The sequence below is a fragment of the Rhinoderma darwinii genome, chromosome 3, assembly GCF_050947455.1.
Source record: "Rhinoderma darwinii isolate aRhiDar2 chromosome 3, aRhiDar2.hap1, whole genome shotgun sequence".
NCBI lineage: Eukaryota > Metazoa > Chordata > Amphibia > Anura > Rhinodermatidae > Rhinoderma > Rhinoderma darwinii.
In genome coordinates this window covers 220,834,481-220,857,130 of record NC_134689.1, presented here as the reverse complement: position 1 = coordinate 220,857,130, position 22,650 = coordinate 220,834,481, and the positions used below count along the sequence as shown (strand labels likewise).

The window sequence follows — 22,650 nt, the reverse complement described above, 5'->3', positions numbered from 1 at the left end:
CATTCCTGTCTGTTTCTTTCATAAATAGATCAGTGCTGAGGTGGCCACTGTATCCTTGATGAACATGGTGTCCAGAAAACTGATCCTGGATCTGTCAAAATTCAATGTAAACTGCAGCTCTGGCCAAATGTTATTGAGGTACTTCATGAATTTTAGTAATGTCTCCTCGGTGCCCTGCCATAGGCAGAATATGTCGTCTATATATCTGGTCCATAACAATATATGTTCTTTAAACATAGTTGTAGGGTATATGTAATTTTCCTCGAAATGGGCCATATAGCAGTTTGCATATGGTGGTGCCACATTGGATCCCATAGCTGTGCCCCTCTTTTGAATAAAATATGTATCCTCAAATAAAAAGTAATTATCGGTTAGGATAATCGTCAGTAGGTCAAGGCGTAAGTCTATGATCTTTCTCTCTTTCCCAGCCTTAGTGAGTATCTCTTCGACCGCAACCAGCCCTTTTGTGTGTACAATCGAGGTGTAGAGACTGCAAACATCCAGGGTCACCAGGATGACATCTGGAGCTAATATCTCAAGTGTGTGAATGATCTCTAAAAAGCTAGACGTGTCCAACAAAAAAGACCTTGTGTTCTTTACAAGTGGAGTCAGGAGTTTCTCCATGAATTTCGAGAGTGGTGTAAACAGTGAATCCGTGGAGGCAACATTAATACATTGTACAAGTAATTGTAACTACAGAATAACAAGTATAGGATATTTATCTTGCCATACCTTATTTCCTTAATTGTTGATGTCTAGATATTGCTTTTGAGCTCAGCCTTTATAGAACCGTTTATTCTCCCTCTATCAGGGACCCACCGTATAACGTATACCTGACAACAACGTGTTATTGTGCCCGGGATGAGGATGTCATCCGTTCACCGATTCTGTTCTTGTTTTATTATTATTTTGTGTTATTTTATAGCACAATTCATTTTGGATTTCTTTAATACCTACTTTATTTTTCCTTTTATATGTCATGTTTTATTTGATGATTTATGTATGTATAGGATGCAAATATACCCACGTACAATGTTCTGTATACTTGTAGTGCCTGACGAAGGTCCTTTGACCGAAACGTTGCACGCACCAAACCCTTGGCATCGAATATAATAAACTTCAAGAAATTGAAACTCACGACTCAGTGTGCCGAATACTTTCTCACAAGAACAGCAATACTGTTTTGTTTTTTAATTAGAGCTTTTGTTTCTTTCGGTTTTCCCATCTTAGACATTTCTGACATATCCACAGTATATGTCATAAATGTCCCACCTCCGGGACCCGCACCTATATTGAAAACGGGAGACTGCCGTTTCGGAATCCAGGCGTGGACTAGTGGAGAGTGGGTCACGCATGCGCGCATCCCTCTCCATTCTGTTCAATGGGAGTTACGGAAGCCGAGCTCGTCTGTTTCCGGAACTGCCATTGGACAGAATGTAGTGAGCAGCACGCACGCGCGACCTTCTTCACACCATTCCCCGCAGCTTTACAAATGAAGTGGTCTTACTATGCGGCACATGGGAGTCATTACCTGGCATGCTGGTATTTCACCTCAGACATGAATTCTATTTTGCACGGACCACAATGATTATTACCGTTTTCTCTTTAGGGAAAGACTGCTTAGAACTTTTGCTTCTATTTGTGTCCTTGTTCCGCTGGATCAGCAGCGATAATCAGAACGTTTTCTATGTGGACAGCACTATTTGCCATCTGTTTTAATGACTGTTCATTTTGAGATCAGGAGTTGAGGTCCATAAGGTCTTATACACAACTGCTCGCCTTCTAAAGGTGGAGGCGGCGGCGGCTTTCCAGTGACTTAGTTACTGTTTGTACCCTTCAGTCCTATCTCTGTACACAGTGTTCAGACCGAATGACTAAAGGATGGGAATAGCAGGACCACCACCATAAACAATGGAATTTGAAGAAAAAGCAAAACGAGTCAACAGTTCAGCTGCCTCTTAGGCCTTATTCACACGAGCGTATTTCACGTCCGTGATACGCGTGTTAAAACAACGGACGTCACACGGACCTATGCAAGTCAATGGGGCCATTCAGACATTCCGTGTTTTTCACGCAGAGTGTGTCCGCTGCGTGAAAGTTACTGCGTGTCCTATACTTGTGTGTTTTTTGCGCATCACGCACCCATTAGAGTCAATGGGTGCGTGAAAATCAAGGACGGCACACGTACGCACATCCGTGGGCTGTGCGTGATTCACGCAACAGTTGCTAAAGAAATTATGAAAAATAGAAAAACACCATCAGTTTATTTTGCTGACGTGATACGCGTGACTTACTGATGAAATACGCGCGTAAAAAATGCAGACACGCACCATACACTGATGTCACACGGAACGGCAACGCAGGAAAAACGCTGCGTTTTTTACGCGCGCAAAACGGACACGGTTGTGTGAATTAGGCCTTACATACATTTATTTGTGTTTAGATTCACTGGTTGTGATAGAATGTTATAATCTCCATTGTGTTTTAGTCACTGCTGTCTCTTCCCTTCAAAGTACCGCTCATCTCTCTTTTATGGCAGATCTTTTGCTTTTGCATTGATGCTTACCCATAATATGATTACCCTTTCTGCACTTGCGGCTGGACCATCTTATCATACATCACATCCTGGCAGCTATAGGCAGAATATGGGCTATCGCTGCTTTTTTTTGGGATGCAGTGATTTTAAACATATTTGGTTTGTATATGCCTGCCAGTCAGGCTTAGACTATAGTAAACAAACGTTATTATATTTCAGTGCCATAACTGATATATATTAGCATATTTCATAGTGTTCTGTGATCCATTTATCTTATTTGTGCCTTACTCTATAAGAATGTCTACATCTTTTCACTGTGCAAAATTATTTTAACACTCACATTTTTGTCTTATATGCAAATTTGTGGAAAATGACATTTATTTGAACACTAACAAAATCAAAGAATTATCTGTGTTATAATTGTCTTCGTGTAGGTATGTAAAATTAAACCGTTCAGCGCTGATAAAATTGTCGTTAGAGGTTTAACACTCAAAAAAAAATATGTAAAGCTTCAGAACTTTAACTTAATCTCCTACCACATTCACAGTGGGCATGTTGTGTCATAGCTAAACGAGAAATTCAGCTATCTCAAATGTTTTGACCAGCTGTAGACAGAAGGCCCTGTATAACATAAAGTTTTTACCTTAGTTTTACCGTGTATGTAGGGAAAGCTCCTGGTGAACATGCTATACATGTCCATGGGACACTATTGTCAGATGGGGACCAAAAGAGTGTCCTTTTGGCCTCCATCTGGCCAGTATACTGCAAAAAACAAACAAACAAACATTACCCTATTCCATCCTGACTGATTTTTTTTTTTTTACATGGGAGCCTAGGAGTGACGGATGGCAATGTATGGCATATGTCACAGGCATCATTTAACGAATACATCATGGGCTTTCCAATAGCCTTTGATGACATATCCGTTAAACGGATGCTGTATATATCCTATGTGTGATGGATCTATTAAACGGAAGCCTAAGGCTGGATTTACGCGAGCATGTTCGGTCCATAAAGGACGGAACATATTTTGCCTGCAAGTCCCGGACCGAACACACTGCAGGGAGCCTGGCTCCTAGCATCATAGTTATGTACGACGCTAGGGGTCCCTGCCTCTCCGTGGAACTACTGTCCCGTACTGAAAACATGATTACAGTACGGGACAGTTGTCCTGCAGCGAGGGACTTAACAAGACAGCAACAAAAAGACTGAAGATGCTACAAAGTTCCACAGCGGAGATGGAAGGATCTGTCCATAAGACCACTCTAAGCCGTACATGCCACAAAGTGGGGCTTTATGAAAGAGTTGCCAGAAAAAAAGCCATTGCTTAAAGAAAAACATAAGAAACACCTTTTGAAATCACCAAACAGCATGTGGCAGACTCTCCTAAGCATGTGAGAGCACACATGTGAGCTGCTTTTGGTGCCCCTCAACTCCAGTTAGCGTTACAAGCCAGGAAGCTGTTAATTGGTGCTCAAAGTGAACATTTGGCTGCCAATTGGCTTTGGTCTGAAACTGGGCCTGACCTGGTGCAGCCGGTAAGTGGCGTAAACCCTTCTGACTTGGTGCGTTTTGAGGGAGCCCTCTAGAACACAGCAGTATCTACAGATGCAGGTAGCATGGGGACAGTGTAAGAAGGAGTGGAGAGAATTCTGTCTTCTCTGCTGGGGAGAATGCTGCCACGGCCAGCAAAACTGGAAGAGCTTTGGTCAGTTTGTGAAAGAGCAGCCACACAAAATTCCTTTTTTAAAAGAGTAGTTAAATCACGCTCTGTTATTGGAGATTGATGCAGAGACCACGTATCTTTCTACCAGCATAGGATGCAGGGCAGGAGTGTGGTGGCAGCAATTGCTGTAGTTATAGTGGGGCACTTTGTAGGCAATGTAACTGCTGGGTGTGCACATTAACTGGTGATGAGGGTACTGCGGTGGCATAGCAGCTAATGGACAGAACAAAGAAATTGGAGGAGGACACTTTTTGCACTTTAAGAGGAACTATGTGGGCAAAGTAATTGGTGGTGGGGACAATGCTACTGTGCCCATGTAGATAGTGTCACAGTGTCCCCATAGATAATTTCATAGTGCCCATGTAGATAGTGCCACAGTGCCCCCTGTAGATAGTGCCACAGTGCCCATGTAGATAGTGCCTGTAGATAGTGCCACAGCATCCCCTTTAGATAATGCCACAGTGCCCATGTAGATAATTTCACAGTGCCCCCTGTAGATAATGCCACAGTGGCAATGCAGGCAGGGCAACGGTGTCTGTGTAGATAGTGCCACAGATGTAGATAGTGCCACAGTGCCCCCTGTAGGTAGTGCCGCACGCAACAAAAGGCACTCTCCTGTCCCCATTCTCACGCCGTCCTCTTGCGATGCAGACCTGGTCTCTTCTGACCAGGCCCTACTCCAGCGGAACAACGTAGGTGGCATATTGATGTCATCGGGAACTGATGGTTCCCTTGCCTCACCAGTGCTGTCAATTGTATCCACGTCCTTAGAAGTCCAATGGTATGTGAGGGCTTCCCTGAGCCAGGGAGATAGTGGGAGCTGGAGCTCCACTGATAATGCCAAAAAAAATAAGAAAATTGAAAACCATAAAAAGTAGAAACAAAGAGGGGAATGTATTAGGTTTTCTATGTAATTTTTTTTTAAGTAGAAAAGTCACATGCGGCACAAAAGTGTATGCACAGATGTTTTTGCCATTCACGATACTTTTCTAAAAAGTGAGCAAAGCTTAGCGGAAGGGGGCAGGGCCACCAGCAGGCTCCTCACATTTGCTATAAAAACTGGCGTAAATTATAGTCGATATTTTCGCCAAATCCTAGCTAACTGATCCTTTGTAAATGTACCCCAAAGTTTATATCACAAAGGCACTTATTTTCTTACTTTATAATTATGACTAAACATTGTTGTTCATATGAAAGTTTGGAACCCTTTGAACGAATTGTAAAAAAAAGTATGGACCATGTACTGCAGCATCCTTTTCACTCCTTTTAATAAATTATATACTCCTGTGTCTATGTGATCATAGTATTAAATGTCATTGTGATGTAGATCAGTGCCCTACAGTTAATGAATTACCCAGAAGCTAATTTATTGTTTTACTTTTTTCCTCAGAATCAAACATGAGAACATTGTTGCCTTGGAAGATATCTATGAGAGTCCAAGTCATTTGTATCTGGTCATGCAGCTGTGAGTAGTCATTAATTATAAGTTTCACGTGTTGTCCCCCGCTGTTCCCTTAAGTTTCTCTCGTAATAGCTCTAATACAGAGAACATATACTGTGCTGGTGTCATAGCCTGTAGGTATAATTTGCTATATTAATTTGCTTTGTTACTATGGCGACCAGCGTGTTGTATATCATTTTTTATTATACAGATAATTAGCAGACATAATTTCATATTTTGTTTCTTGAAATACATGACTTTTAACCACTTCTAAATTAGTTTATTTAAATGATATGGAAACCTTTAAAGACTTTTTTTTTTTTTCACTAAAACAATGTATTATCGTTTTTAGTGCAACTTTGTAATTTGTTTTTGTTAAAAAATGTTTACTTTTTCAGATACAGCTTCTATGTATCTATGTAAAAAAAAAACGTCTTCAAAAGGTCTCCATAGCCTTCAAGTGGGAACCCACAACGTACATTGCGTTATAAAGAATTCCTTTCCAGATGTCATTTATTATTGGATATTTATCACACTGAATGTAGTATTACACAAAAACATTTAACAAAGTTATTTCTGCATTTATTTAAGGAAAAAGTTATCAACCACATAAAAAAGTACATGCTTTGTTAGCAATCTAACTGGTTTCACCAATTGTAGCTGCAACAAATGCAACCAAATACTTGTTATAATTTTATATCAGTCTTTCACATTAAAGGGGTTTTCCCATAATCAATAATTCTCATCTATCTACAGGATAGTTAATAGATATCTGATTGGTGGGTGTCCAACCACAGGGACTCCCACCGATCATGAGAACGGGCTAACTTACCTGTTTCCGGGAGCCCCATAGGAATGGAACAATAGTCTGCATACTCAACCACTGCTCCATTCATTTCTATGGGGCTGCCAAAGATAACACTCTGCAGCTCCATAGAAATTAATAGGGTGGTGGTCGAGCATGCGCACTATGGGGCTCCCAGGAACTGCAAGGTGAGCCCATTCTCATGATCGGTGGGGATCCCAGCGGTCTGAACCCCATTAATCAGATATTGATCACCGATCCTGTGGATAGGGGATAAATAACGATTATGGGAAACCCCTTTAATGGTTTGGAATTTTAGCCCACTTTTCACTACAGAACTGTCTTAAGGTCACTTCCACACAACAGTAGGTTGGTCAGTATTTTGCATCAGTAATTGTTAGACAAAACTACAAGAAGAATATAAACACAAAAAGTATCATGGAAAGATTTGTAACTCCTCCATGGTTTAGACCCACTTTTAGTTTAGGCTTACAAATACTGATGCAAAATACTGACCAAAATATTGCTGTGTGAAAGAGAGCTTAGGCTAAATTCCTACACATTGTTTACTTGCGTTTTCTGTGGCTTTTTTGCAGCGATTTTTGCATGTTATTTTTGGCCCAATAACGCTAAAGTGTGGATAAACCACAGTCTATGTCCTAAAGCATCAAATAGAATTTTAACAGCATATGAATGAAGTCAAATGTAATTTATAATTCCCACAAAATAAGTAAAGAAAAGTATTTGCAGTCATTCAACATTCCAACATTTATGGTAATAAAGATGAAGTTACACAGTAACATGCACACGACCGTAAAAATCGTCCGTAATTGCGGACCATAATTGCGGTCCGCGATTATGGACCAATTCACTTCTATTGACCATGGACACCTTCCCGTATATTTGTGGGAAGGTGTGCGGTCCGTAGAAGTGTATGGGAGCATAGGCCGAAAATGCGAGTGGCTGTCCGCGGCCACCAGCGGCTGGGCGTTCCTGTAATCTCCTAATTGTTCTGTTGTGCTCCAGTTATCGATCTTAATGTACTGCATTTTTAAGTCAATAAAATATCCAAAAAATACTTTAGATCATAAAAAATATGCATAAAATTAGCATTTACCTTTTCCAATGCAAGACAGAAAAATCCCTGCTTTAACATTTGTAAAAAGGAGCAGACCATAATTATTCCTTAGTTCATACCCTTCAAATTTTGTATATTGACCCTATATTTGCTACAAGTTATTCTTCTTTATGGATTACTTCTATTTGAGTTTGATAAAAATCTGCCCTGACAAATATATTTTACATTTAGCACAAGAAGTCTAGTTCAAAAGCAGCCAGTATTCATAGCATCTGAAAATGTCTGACCGTGTTCTTGTTTTCCTCAAGTCTTGTTATTGATGTTCAACTGAGGAATATCTTCTGTGATGTCAAACAATATGTAACAATTTTATATAAATCCTTAATAGTTTCATTGGTTTACCTCTTGTTCTTATTCTTAACATTAAAGGGAATGTGTCATCAGAAAATTACCTATTGTTTAAATCAAGTTTTTATGTTAAACACATTTTTGAAGAATTTTTGTTGATTTTTTTTATTTTCAATGTCATTATCTATATAAAAAATAATCCTAAAATCTTGCAGTTTTCCCTCTGGCCACTGAGCCTCACAATAGACTGATGATTCCTGTTCGGTAGAGATCACTTCTCAGCAGTCATCTCATTATCATCACAGGCAGAATTACAATGAAATGTAACACCTCTATATAGATAACACAGTATTCACCATTGACAATAAGTGATGGACATAGATCCCCTCCTATCCCTTCCTGTACAATGACCTCTGCACGGGTCACAGAGCATGCCTAGAAAACTCTACCATAGACGTCAATGAGTCCTCTCCTATTCACAGGTTCCTATGGTCCATGTGTTTGCTGTAAAGAATATCTCTAAATGCTATTAATAGCAGCTCAGACAAATGGCTGCCCCCCATAATCATGTATGGAATATAGACTAAAAAAATTACAATAAAAAAAATATAGAACAGGCTATAAATAAATAAATTGTTTTACTATCGGTTTTAATTAGGAAAAAAAATCTAGGTGTTACAGTTCCTTTAAGGGCTCATGCAGATGACCATACTACTGCTTCATACAACCTCCGAGTTGTAAGGGGCTGTAATATGGCATTTGTTTACTTCTATGGGGCCCTTTCACACCTTTATATTCTTCCTATTTCATACAAAGATTTAGAGAAGATTTTTGGTTGAATTCCGCATGCGTTGCTTCTAGGAGTGAATATCTCCATAATACAACGTAGCAGGATATGGTGACAAATGGAGTGCATGTGACTCCGTTCTACGAAACCCCAGGAACTCTTTGTGCCGCTGTACAGTCTTGCAGCACATGGCTCTGCGATATGCATGATGTCCAAATTTTTAGGATCTCTGCATTCACATTTCTATACACTGTCATGGCTCATGCACCTGTACTTCATACCCCATGCACTGCCTTACATGCTCCGTGGGATGCTGTTTGTATGTAGATATTCTCCCCTGGAAGTAATGCTTTTAGGGATTATGCCTCCATACATACGTTATCCGATGGAGCTCGCCCCAATTTTTTTTCTTGTCAGATTAGTATAGAAATCAGAGGCATATAAAGGTATAGTAAGAGCCCATAAACTTGTATGGGCACCATATAATAGCTCTGTAAAACTGAGCCTTTGGGTGCAGAACAGGTCTAATTTTTCATTCTGTATTTTTCAATCAAATGCAGGAAGGGTTCGTGTTAAAGAGCGCCATGAATACTTTCTCTGGGTATTTCTGCTGGGTACTGTTCATATTTTTGGTTAAAAAAAATAATTATTGTAGACTATACCTTTATTCTATTCTTGAAAATGAGGTCAGTAGCTGCAACCAATTGCATGGCTAATTGATAAAAATTGTGGTAATCTTTAGAGCAGCAGAACACTTGTCTTTAAGTACTATACATATTCATATTTGCAGTGTCCAGCAAAAATATTTGCCACCCAGAAGCACTTATTAAAATGATTTCCACCTACACATATTTTTGCTGAACAAGCTCTTGACTGCACTAAAATGAATTGTTTATCAGCACACTTCAGTACACTTACACTCTAGCTGTGCATGTCAGCCTCTCATTATGTTTGTTACCAGATTGTGAGCACGTCTGAAAAAATATTTTATCATGTATTATAATCTATTTGTAGTACTTGTAATCTGACACACACATTTTATATAGTAAAAATGATAATATTTAGTCGTAATACGCACGTTGTAAGGCAATACAACAGGTATGAAAGAGAAAAAGAAAAGCAAAAAATCACAGACAGTTTAATACCAGGTTCACATAATTTGTTTGTGCTGCTTGATGTAGATGCTAGATCCAGTTTCCATAGAAAACATTTCTAAGAACATTTCCTAGAACAGTTCTTTAATATAAACATATCTACAATTAACTTCCTGTGTTAGCTAATAGAGGTGGGGCTCAGAGCTGGAACCCCCTCTATGATATTAAATGTTGTAATAACATATCTCCCGAATTTCAAGTATCACTAAGAGGGACAACCGATGCGGTGCACTCATCGCATCACGGCAAATGTTCTTCTTTTAAGCCATGCCACTAATCCCACCCGATTCAGCCCACACAGTATCATGCTCCCATAGTGTCTCCCACACAGTATAATACCAAATAGCTGCCCTACACAGTATAATTCCCCCATAGCTGCCACCATACAGTATAATGCCCCCAAAGCTGCCACCATACAGTATAATGCCTCCCATAGTTGCCACCATACAGTATAATGCCCACATAGCTGCCACCATACAGTATACTGCCCCATAGATGCACCCATACAGTATAAAGCCAACACAGATGCCCCCATACAGTATAATGCCCACAAAGATTCCCCCATACAGTATAATGCCCACACAGATTCTCCCATTCAGTATAATGCCCATACAGATGCCCATACAGATGCACTATAATGCACAAAGATATTTCCCCATACAGCATAATGCTTCATAGCTGCCCCCATGAAGCATGATGCCTCATAGCTGCCTCCATGCAGTATAATGCCCCCATAGCTGCCCCATACAGTATATTGCCCCCATACAGTATAATGCCCACATAGATGCCCCCCGTACAGTATAATGCCCCCATAGCTGCCCCAATAAAGTATAATGCCCCATATTTGCCCTTATACAGTATAATGCCCCCTTAACTGCCCCTAGTGCTAGTGCGCTTGTAGATAGTGACACGGTGCCCATGTAGATAGTGCTCATGTAGATAGCACCACAGTGTCCCCTGTAGATAGCGCCCCTATATGGTGCCACAGTGTCCATGTATATAGTGCCACACATCCATTGAAGATAGCGCCACCCCCTGTAGATAGTACCATTGAGACACCCTCTAGGAGCGGTATCCCCAGCCAGAGCGGCAAACCCCGTTGCCAACTCTGGCCGGGGATTCCGCTCCAGGAGGAGCCCCTGATATCGATGTCCATATATAGACAGTGACCTCAGGTGTTTCCTCTAGGAGTGGAATCCCCGGCTAGATCATCGGCAACGGGGATTCCGCTCAAGGAGTAAAAAATGATGTCACTGTCCATATATGGACAGTGATGTCGAGGGCTTCCCAGAGCACAGCTCTTAATGTAGTGCTGTGCTGGGGAGTCCTCGGCGAGCTGAAGAGCTCCCTCTGCTCCTCTACTCTGAACTAATTCTGAAGCAGGGAGCTGATGGTTCCCTTCTTCAGAATCGGGTTCAACTGTATCTGTGTCTTGAGGATGCAGATACAGTTGACAGCGGGACGTACCCACGGCCGCCCGGGACAGCGGGACACCGCACGGAATCCGGGACTGTCCCGCTGAATCCGGGATGGTTGGGAGGTATGCTAATAGTTACATAGTTGCATAGTTAGAACGGTTGAAAAAATACATATGTCCATCAAGTTCAATCAAGGGATGGGAAAAAGGGAAGAAATAAAACAAAAATTCTACACATTGACATAGGAGCTGGTATTTTTTCGTTCTAGGAAATTATCTAAGCCTTTATTTAAGCCATCTACTGTTCATGCTGTGACCAGCTCCTGCGGTAGGCTATTCCATAGATTCACCGTTCTCACAGTAAAGAAGGCTTATGGCCTCTGGAGATTTAACCTTTTTTTCTCCAGACGGAGGGAGTGCCACTTTCTATGGACTGGAGCCCAGAACTGAACTGCATATTCTAGAGGAGGCCGCACTAAGGCTTTGTAAAGTGGTAATATTTTATCCCTATCCCGTAAGTCCATGCATCTTTTAATACATAACAATATCTTATTTGCCTTAGAAGCAGTTGATTGACATTGCATGCTGTTATTTAGTCTATGATCTACAAGTACACCCAGATCCTTCTCAACAAGTGACTCTCCCAGTATTAAAATATGGAATGGGGTTATCCACTATATTAGTTGATTAGATTGTGCAGTGATTTTCCCATGAGAATTTTAGTTGTTACAATTCTCACCGGAGAAGTGGATCCTTCTAAGCAGCAATCAGTTTGGCACTGGCTAGACTGGGGTGCGAATTACAGGTGGTTAGTCCAACCCAAAATACATTTATACTAAAAAGCATCAAGTAAATTATCAGAGGCAATTCCCCCCCACAATTTAGTGGTTGTAACTAGAGATGAGCGGATTGATTCGGCACAAATCTAATTCGGTCCAAATTTTCTAAAGGTTTTGGATTCTACGAAATCTGAAACTTTTGGCACTCGTGGTGCAAAAATTGGCATAATGGCGGCCGCCGGTGAGTGCCTGCTGCATTTGACAGATTATAGAAAAAAACAGGGGAGAAGAGGAGAACTTAAAAATACCATACTCTCCTCCCCTGGTCTCCCGTAGCGATGCATCCCTGCCGGCCTCCTGAGATTGTCATTTTGTCCCATGTGATCTGTGCAGCCAATCACACGCGTTGCTACGGAAAACCAGGGGCGATAAGTATGGTATTTTTAGTCGTGGAATCTCAAGTGCCCCGATTGCACTGTTTGACTCTCTGATGTCTTCTAGGACTGTATCAGTGTCGTAATTACCGCTGTAGCAGCCACAGCGGCTGCTACGGGGCCCACGGCACGGGGGGGTCTATGCCACCAGCCGTCATGGACCCCCATGCCCGGAGGCTCCGCTAGCAGCCGCTATGGCTGCTACAGCGGTAGCGACGCTGTAATGTCGGGGTAGGGAAACAGACAAGTGAGCCCTAATCTACCCGCCACACAGTCCCTGCCTACTTGCAACGACCCGCCCTAGGCGACGGGGTACAACTGGGTGACGGTCCCTACACTCAATAGGTGCACGACAGACAAACAGACAAGGGTACAAAGAAGCCAGGGAAATGGGGAAGTTGCCCACGGGAACACCGTGAGCAACAAGCGAGGTGAACGAGCCGAGTCAAACCAGGAGATGAGCGAGGTACAAAAACGCAGAGCAGAAGGGTGGTCAGTAAAGCCAAGGTCAATCACAAGCAGAGGATTAGTAGTTCAAGAAGCTGCAGCAGGGCCAGGAAACCAACAGAGAAGAATCACAAGCAAAGGAGGAACAGGAAAGGCAGGTATAAATAGACAGAGGGCGGGAGCTAGCTCCGTCTGGCCAGGCTGGGATAGGCTCTCCCACTCCTAAGCCTGCCATCCTGGTTGGTGGAAGATGGAGTCAGTCTCACAGACATAGAAGCAGGTGCAGACTGATTACCTATGGGCGTCGACACAGAAGTTGTGTCTGGCAGATCCTTTACAGTACCCCCCCTTTTATGAGGGGCCACCGGACCCTTTCTAGGTGGACCTGGTTTATTGGGGAAACGAAGGTGGAACCTCCTGAGCAATACCCCAGCGTGAACATCCCGAGCGGGTACCCAAGTCCTCTCCTCAGGCCCGTATCCCCTCCAATGGACCAGGTACTGGAGGGAGCCTTGGACCATCCTGCTGTCCACAATCTTGGCCACCTCGAATTCTACCCCATCAGGGGTGAGAACAGGGACCGGAGGTTTCCTCGAGGGAGCCAAGGAAGGGGAGCAGCGTTTAAGGAGGGAGGCATGAAACACGTCGTGTACTCGAAAAGACGGGGGCAACTCCAGTCGGAAGGAGACAGGGTTAAGGACTTCAATGACCTTGTATGGCATTATAAACCGGGGAGCAAACTTCTTGGACGGGACTTTAAGGCGCAAATTTTTTGACGATAGCCACACCAGATCCCCGACCACAAACAAGGGGTTAGCAGAACGTCTTCTATCTGCCTGAGTCTTTTGTATGCTCTGGGACGCCTCTAGGTTCTTCTGAACCGGGGCCCAGACTGTGCACAGCTCCCGATGAACGACCTCTACCTCGGGATTGTTGGAACTACCAGGTGAAACGGAGGAGAACCGTGTATTAAACCCAAAATTACATAAAAAGGGGGAGACCCGTGACGAGTTACTGACCCGGTTATTAAGGGAAAATTCGGCGAGGGGAATGAATGAGACCCAATCAGATTGACAGTCAGAGATAAAACACCTTAAATATTGTTCTAGAGACTGATTAGTCCTCTCAGTTTGGCCATTAGTTTCAGGATGGAAGGCAGAGGAGAAGGACAGATCAATCTCCAACTTTTTACAGAAGGCTCTCCAAAACAATGAAACAAATTGTACCCCTCTGGTAGCTAACGTCTTAGCATTGGGTAGTTTCTTGAGGGGCACAAAGTGGCACATCTTACTGAAGCAGTCTACTACAACCCACACCACCGACTTGCCTTGAGATGGAGGCAAATCGGTGATGAAATCCATGGAGATATGGGTCCAAGGTCTCTGGGGAACGGGCAAAGAACATAGTAAGCCCGCTGGTCGGGACCTGGGAGTCTTGGACCTAGCACAAGCTTAACAAGCGGCGACGTAGGCCTTAACGTCTTTAAGCAACCCAGGCCACCAATAGTTTCTGGCAATGAGGTGCTTGGTACCCAGGATGCCTGGATGGCCAGATAGTGCAGAGTCATGATTTTCCCGGAGTACCCTTAGCCGGAATTGCAGGGGAACAAACAGCTTGTTCTCAGGAAGGTTCCCGGGAGCTGAACCTTGATCAGCCGCAATTTCAGAGAATAAATCAGAATCAATAGAGGAAATTATTATACCTGGAGGCAAAACACAAGCAGGATCTTCCTCCGAAGGAGGGCTGGCCATGAAGCTACGTGACAGTGCATCAGCCTTAATATTTTTAGACCCAGCCCTATAGGTGACCAAAAAGTTGAATCTGGTAAAAAATAACGCCCATTGAGCTTGTCTTGGGTGTAGCCTCCGGGCAGATTCTAGGAAAACCAGATTCTTGTGGTCGGTAAGGTCCGTTACCTGGTGCCTAGCCACCTCCAGGAAGTGGCGCCACTCTTCAAATGCCCATTTAATGGTTAAGAGTTCGCGGTTGCCAATATCATAGTTACACTCAGTGGGCGAAAACTTCCTGGAGAAGTAGGCACAGGGACGGAGATGGGTGAGGGACCTGGTACCCTGGGACAAGACAGCCCCACTCCCACCTCGGACACGTCAACCTCCACGATAAATGGCTCCATTTGGTTGGGCTGAACCAGCACTGGGGCCGAGATAAAGCACTTCTTAAGGACCTCAAAAGCCTGGACAGCCTCAGGAGGCCAGTGGAGGAGATCAGCACCTTTGCGATTGAGATCCATAAGAGGCTTAGCGATGACCGTGAAGTTAGCAATAAATCTCCTGTAATAATTAGCGAACCCCAAGAAGCACTGTAACGCCTTCAGGGAGGCAGGTTGGACCCATTCCACCACAGCCTAGACCTTGGCGGGGTCCATGCGGAATTCATGAGCAGTGAGGATTTGACCCAAAAACGGTATCTCCTGCACCCCAAACACACATTTTTCGGTCTTAGCAAACAGTTTGTTTTCCCGAAGGGCCTTGAGCACCTTCCTGACATGCTCAATGTGGGAGGACCAGTCCTTGGAAAACACAAGTATGTCATCAAGGTACACTACAAGAAATACCCCCAGGTAGTCTCTTAAAACCTCATTTATGAAATTCTGGAAGACCGTGGGAGCATTACACAACCCAAAGTGCATGACGAGGTATTCGAAATGACCTTCGGGCGTGTTAAACGCAGTCTTCCACTCATCCCCCTCTTTGATGCGGATCAGGTTATAAGCCCCCCGTAGATCAAACTTAGAGAACCATTGGGCCCCCTGAACTTGATTGAAGAGATCAAGACTCAAAGGAAGGGGATACTGGTTCCTTACAGTGACCTTATTCAAGTTTCGGTAGTCAATGCATGGCTTAAGACCACCATCCTTCTTCCCTACGAAGAAGAAGCCAGCACCTACCGGAGAAGTAGAGGGGCGAATGTAACCCTTGGCCAGGCATTCCTGGATATACTCTCTCATGGCTTCTTGTTCGGGAGAAGAGAGATTAAATATCCTACCCTTAGGGAGCTTAGCTCCTGGTACCAAATCAATTGCGCAATCGTATTCTCTATGAGGTGGTAACACTTCGGAGGCCTCTTTAGAGAAAACATCAGCGAAGTCCTGAACAAACTCAGGTAGAGTGTTCACCTCCTCAGGGAGAGAAATAGAATTAACAGGAAAACATGACGTCATGCATTCATTACCCCATTTGGTAAGATCCCCAGTATTCCAGTCAAAAGTGGGATTATGCAACTGCAACCAGGGAAGGCCTAAAACCAAATCGGACGATAATCCCTGCATCACCAGTACAGAGCACTACTCCAAATGCATGGAGCCCACAAGGAGTTCAAAAACAGGGGTATGCTGTGTAAAATAACCATTAGCAAGAGGAGTGGAGTCGATACCCACTACCGGGACAGATTTAGGCAAATCAATCAATGGCATAGCTAGAGACATAGCAAATTCCACAGACATAATATTAGCAGAAGATCCTGAATCCACGAATGCACTGCCGGTAGCAGACCTACCACCAAAAGAGACCTGAAAGGGAAGCAAGATTTTATTACGTTTCATATTTACGGGAAATACCTGTGCGCCCAAGTGACCTCCCCGATGGTCACTTAGGCGCAGAAGTTCTTCCGGCTGCTTATTCTTACGCCTAGGACAGTTGTTCACTTGATGCTTGTCATCCCCACAGTAGAAGCAGAGACCATTCTTCCTGCGGAACTCTCTACGTTGTTGGGGGGACACGGAGGCCCCGAGTTGCATAGGTACCTCCGAGTCTTCCGTGGAAGAACGAAGCAACGGAACCTCGGGAGGCATCATGGTGGAGTCAGAGGAGAAAACACAAACACGTTCAAGTCGTCGTTCCCTGAGACGTCGGTCAAGTCGTACCGCTAAAGCCATAACCTGATCTAGGGAGTCAGAAGAGGGATAGCTAACTAGCAGGTCTTTCAGGGCGTTCAACAGACCCAATCTAAACTGGCACCTTAAGCAGGGTCATTCCACCGAGAAGCTACGCACCACTTCCTAAAGTCAGAGCAATACTCCTCAACAGGTTTCTTACCCTGACGTAAGGTCACCAGCTGACTCTCGGCAAAAGCAATCTTGTCAGTCTCGTCATAGAGGAGTCCGAGAGCAGAAAAGAAAAGATCAACAGAGGAAAGTTCAGGGGCGTCAGGAGCCAAGGAGAAGTCCCATTCTTGGGGCCCTTCCTGGAGCCGGGACATAATTATACCCACCCGCTGGCTCTCAGAACCTGAGGAGTGGGGCTTCAAACGAAAATAGAGCCTACAACTCTCCCGAAAGGAGAGAAAAGTCTTCCGGTCCCCTGAGAACCGGTCAGGCAACTTGAGGTGGGGTTCAAGAGGTGAGGTGAGGGGCACTACCAGGGTAGCATCAGGCTGGTTGTCCCTCTGAGCCAGGGCCTGGACCTGTAGGGAGAGACCCTGCATTTGCTGAGCCAGGGTCTCAAGGGGGTCCATAGTAGTGTCAGGGACCAGGGTAGACTAGGTATATGGGCTTGTGATTATGTAATGTCGGGGTAGGGAAACAGACAAGTGAGCCCTAATCTACCCGCCACTCAGTCCCTGCCTACTTGCAACGACCCGCCCTAGGCGACGAGGTACAACTGGGCGACGGTCCCTACACTCAATAGGTGCACGATAGACAAACAGACAAGGGTACAAAGAAGCCAGGGAAATGGGGAAGTTGCCCACGGGAACACCGTGAGCAACAAGCGAGGTGAACGAGCCGAGTCAAAACAGGAGATGAGCGAGGTACAAAAATGCAGAGCAGAAGAGTGGTCAGTAAAGCCAAGGTCAATCACAAGCAGAGGATCAGTAGTTCAAGAAGCTGCAGCAGGGCCAGGAAACCAACAGAGAAGAATCACAAGCAAAGGAGGAACAGGAAAGGCAGGTATAAATAGACAGAGGGCGGGAGCTAGCTCCATCTGGCCAGGCTGTGATAGGCTCTCCCACTCCTAAGCCTGCCATCCTGGGTGGTGGAAGATGGAGTCAGTCTCACAGACATAGAAGCAGGTGCAGACTGATTACCTATGGGCGTCGACACAGAAGTTGTGTCTGGCAGATCCTTTATAGACGCCACACTCAATAGTGTCTGCTTCCTTTGGACGCAGATACTTTTAAACACTATGGCAGAGCAGGGAGGTATCTCCTTGCTCTGCCATAGGCTACTCGTTGTGGCGTAGCTCTAGGGGGTCGCAGTTGGGACTGGGCCTCTAAGCCTGGGAGGCCCAAAGGGCACCCGTAGCCACACAGCGGTGACCGTGCTGGTCCCGCTTCCTGATACAGTTGAATTTAATGCTGGAGCAAGGAGCTGATGGCCCTTGCTCCAGCCTTCACTCTGCTGTGAGCAGCTCGGCGCAGGTAGGCGCGATGTTGTGACATCATCGTCTGTCTGCGCCGAGCCACTCACAGCACAGACCGAAGAAGGATCCTCCACCCGTCGTGGGAACAGGGATAGGTAAGTAATTAGGTTATTTTTTTTCTATTCGGCATTATGGGCCATTATACTGGGTAGGGAAGGGGGGCTGATATGGTGGCAGCTATAGGAGCATTTTACTATATGGGGACATTATACTGTATGGGCAGCATTATACTGTGGGGGCAGCTATGGGGGTATTATACCCTGGGGGCAGCTATGGGGGCATTATACTGTAGAGGCAGCTATGGGGAGGATTATACAGTATGGGGCAGCTATGGGGGGCATTATACTGTGTGGGGCATTATACTGTGGGGGCTGCTATGGGGGCAAAATACTGTGGGGGCTGCTATGGGAGGCATTATACTGGATGGGGCAGCTATGGAGAGCATTATACTGTGAGGACCGCTTTGGGGGCATTATACTGTGGGGACAGCTATGGGTAGCATTATACTGTGGGGACAGCTATGGGTAGCATTATACTGTGGGGCAGCTATGGAGAGCCTTATACTGTGGGGCAGCTAAGGGGAGCATTATACTGTGGTGGTCAGCTATGGGTGGCATATTTATGGGGCAGCTATGGGTATTATGCTGCATGGGGGAATTGGTTTAGGCATTGTACTGCATGGGGGCATCTGTGTGGGCATTATGCTGCATGGGGGAATTTGTTTAGGCATTGTACTGCATGGGGGCATCTGTGTGGGTATTATGCTGCATGGGGGAATTTGTTTAGGCATTGTACTGCATGGGGGCATCTGTGTGGGCATTATACTGCATGGAGGCATCTGTGTCGGCATTATACTGTATGGGGGCATCTATGGGTCAGTATACTATATGGGGGCATTATACTGCATTGTGGCAGCTATGGGAGCATTATACTGTGTGGGGGGCACTAAGGGAGCATGATACTGTGTGGGCTGAACTGGGTGTGTATGGGCGGTGATTGGGTGGGATTAAAGGTGTGGCTCAAAAGAAAAAAAATTGACGTTGCCTGCCGCATCGATTATCCCTCTTTGTAATACTTGAAAGTATAGCACTGTCTACAGGGAGGGCTGTATAGCACTATATGGGGAGGCTGTATAGCCCTGCCTACAGGGGGCGCTGTATAGCACTGTCTACAGGGGGGGCTGTATAACACTTTCTACAGCTGGGCTGTATAACACTGTCTACAGGAGGGCGGTGTATGGCACTATTTACAGGGGGGCACTATGTACAAGGTCAGGCTGTATATGGCACCCAGGGGAGGGGGCCCAGTCAAAAGTTTGCTATGGGGCCCAGTGTTTCCTAGTTACGCCCCTGGACTGTATCCAAATTGGACCGAAGCAAATCTTGGGAAATTCCCTTATTTTTAGTTGTAACCAATGATACTCCAATTTTCAAGAAACCAAAAAAGTTAGATTTCAAAATCAACATTAAGACAATGTGCCCATATTATATATACATTCCATTTCCCAATAGCTTACCACATTTTTCCTGCCCTACGCCTCCAAGAAACTTAACTCGCTCCACGGAACACGTTTCCACTTCTCCAGAGTCCAGAGGCGGTGTGTTTTACACCACTCCATCCGACACTTGTTGTTGTTCTTAGTGATATAAGTCTTGCATGCAACTGCTCGGCCATGGAATCCCATGCCATGAAGCTCCCAGCATGCAGTTTTTGTGCGGATGTTAATGCCAGAGGAGGTTTGGAGCTCTGCAGTTTTTGAGTCATCAGAGCGTTGGCAACTTTTATGCACTATGCGGCTCAGCACTCGGTGACCACGCTCTGTAACTTTATGTGGTATGTCACATCGTGACTGAGTTGCTGTGGTTCCTAAATGCTTCCACTCGTGGGATTCAATGACATTTTATATACAGCTCTGTAATTCCCATCTTAACCCCTTCCCGACCATGTAACAAATATATAGCAGCTAGCAGTGTGTATCGGTGATCGCAATGTTTCTGCTGTATGCATTGTCAAAATCTGGCTGTAACTAACAGCCTCTGGTCCAGGTGCTGTCACTTGGAGCACATAGGCTCAAGGAGTCCGGCATGATAGGAGTGTCCAGCCCTGCAAGTAACTAACATTCTCTGGTCTGGGCGCTGCCATCGGGTCCTGATGATGGCAGCCTGACTAGAGGCTGTTAGTTATTGTCAGACCTGAACATCCCCATTCCGTAGGTACGCCGTGGTCGCCATGTTGCAGCAGCACAGGAATGTCCAGGTCTGACAGTAACTAACATTCTAACTACTGTAACAATGTTCCAGATGCTGTTACCAAGTACCTAGAAGCTTAATAGGAGCCAGTAAAAATGAAAATACACATTTGTATTGCTGTGTATTGTACCAATGTATTGCATCTATGCCGTTAGAAAGAGATGGTTGGCCCCATCCGGCAGCCCATCAGCCTCCCGTGATGCGAATGGGACAGTGGTGTAATACCTGCACGACTCCTACAAGTATAACGGTGTGTGCAAGTATAAACATTATGAGTGGAGAAGAGAACCATGTAAACAATGAAGAGACTGCGGCGCTCATACGAGCACCATGGCACCTTCAAACAGCTGATCGGCAGGGGTGCCGACAATAGGACCCCTACCGACCTTATATTGATGGCCTATCTTAAGGATAGGCCATCAATTTTGTAACCTAAATAACCCTTTTAATTCTAAAAACTTGGGTCTTAGGATCATGTTTGCATAAAGCCACGTGTAAGGCAGGGGTGTTAGTCGTAAAATAAAAAAAGTATCAGACAAGCCTGGGTAATTTCAGCTGAAAAAGTCCTTACTACAGTACCAACCTGGGTAGGAGGTACATAATGGAGTTAAATCACTTCTCACACAGATGAGAGGTACAGTTCTTGAACGTTACACAACCAAGCACAATCTTTAGACAACTATGATACAAGGGTAGTAGAGGTGGAAACAGTGATTCTCCTTCATTATTCTATCTTAGTTAAAATTATATTCCCTGATACAGAGGTATATTAAACTATAGGGATACCTTACAATCACCGTAATAATATCACAGTTACACATAATACAGCAGTTCAACAGATCACTACTAAGAGGTTCACTATATACTGTACATACTATATAACACATTAGGTCTCAGTTACTGATGGTTAAGTACAAGGTCGGCACACTCCATCTAGTAATCTCTGTGTCAGTGTCCACTTTCTCACTGGATTTCCACTGACCCATATTGTCCCAACATATTGTCCCAACAACATGGACGTGCTCCTCATTTGGATAGGCCACCTCTACTTCTGCAGTCTCTTGCGCAATCAGCAGCCCCTACATATTTAGCTGCTCCATAACATGCTGCCCTCTGTAGCAGCCTTTGCTCCCCGGTCTGTCCCTCGGGCAGCACACAGTCCTTCTCCACAGCCGCCATACTCACACTCACTCCTCGTACGTCTTTTGTGCTGCTATGTAGCAGCTATCACTGCAGACCACTGTCCATAAATCTGTCTCACGGGTGGCATCTCTACCATGCACCCTGAGCTAGTTCCAGCTGCTAGTCTTTTTCAATAGGCTCCACTCTGAAACTGTCCAGGCCACCAACCGATGGCCTATAACTGTTGCACTTGGACAGCAATACTAGAGTTAATGGAGGTCTTTTCCAAACATCCGACAATTGACTATTAATTTCCTGCCTTACAAGTCTAAATTACTTTAATAACATCCCTTGTGCTGAGCACAAATGTTCTTTAATAAGACAAATGCACCACTAACAGGAATTACTTTACAAATGTGTAAACAGTGAAACCTGTTCCTCTTTTCTGGATCTCATCTTAAATATAAAAATGTATCTTTGCAATGTGACAGCATCTAGAATATTTTTTTTCAGGAAGCTACTTTGCACCTTTTATTTAAGGAAATGATTTTAGATTGGTTAAGTAATCCATGAGAGAGAAAAACTAGCAATTGACGATACTGGAGACTATGCATGTTTTACTTTATTAAAAGGGTTATGCCACCAACCCTGTTAAAAAACAAAAACAAACAGCCAGTATCATAAATCAGTGCTATAAAAGGTTGCTAAAAACGTAGTTTTGCTGTTTTTTTGCATCTAACTTACACCAATCCTTTCTCCGATTCGTTTTTGTTCTCCCAGAAGTGCATTGCGATTACTGACATTGTAAGCCCGACCCTAGACAAAGTGAATAGAAAATACATTGGCCGCATCAACGGAATGTATTAATGTGTGTGCCACAGCATGGAAAAATGCAGAATGGCGCTTGCATGTCCACCGCTTCTTGCGTGACCACCGCTTCCTGCTGCAG

At 44.4% G+C, this 22,650-nt stretch overlaps 1 protein-coding gene across 1 annotated transcript in view; it reads left to right on the top strand.

Moving 5' to 3' along the window:
• Positions 1-22,650, top strand: part of CAMK1D (calcium/calmodulin dependent protein kinase ID) — a 380,920-nt gene that overhangs the window by 257,783 nt on the left and 100,487 nt on the right. The window contains exon 3 of the mRNA XM_075857414.1: positions 5,653-5,727. Coding sequence (XP_075713529.1) covers positions 5,653-5,727 — 75 coding nt within the window. The remainder of the gene's footprint in view (positions 1-5,652; positions 5,728-22,650) is intronic.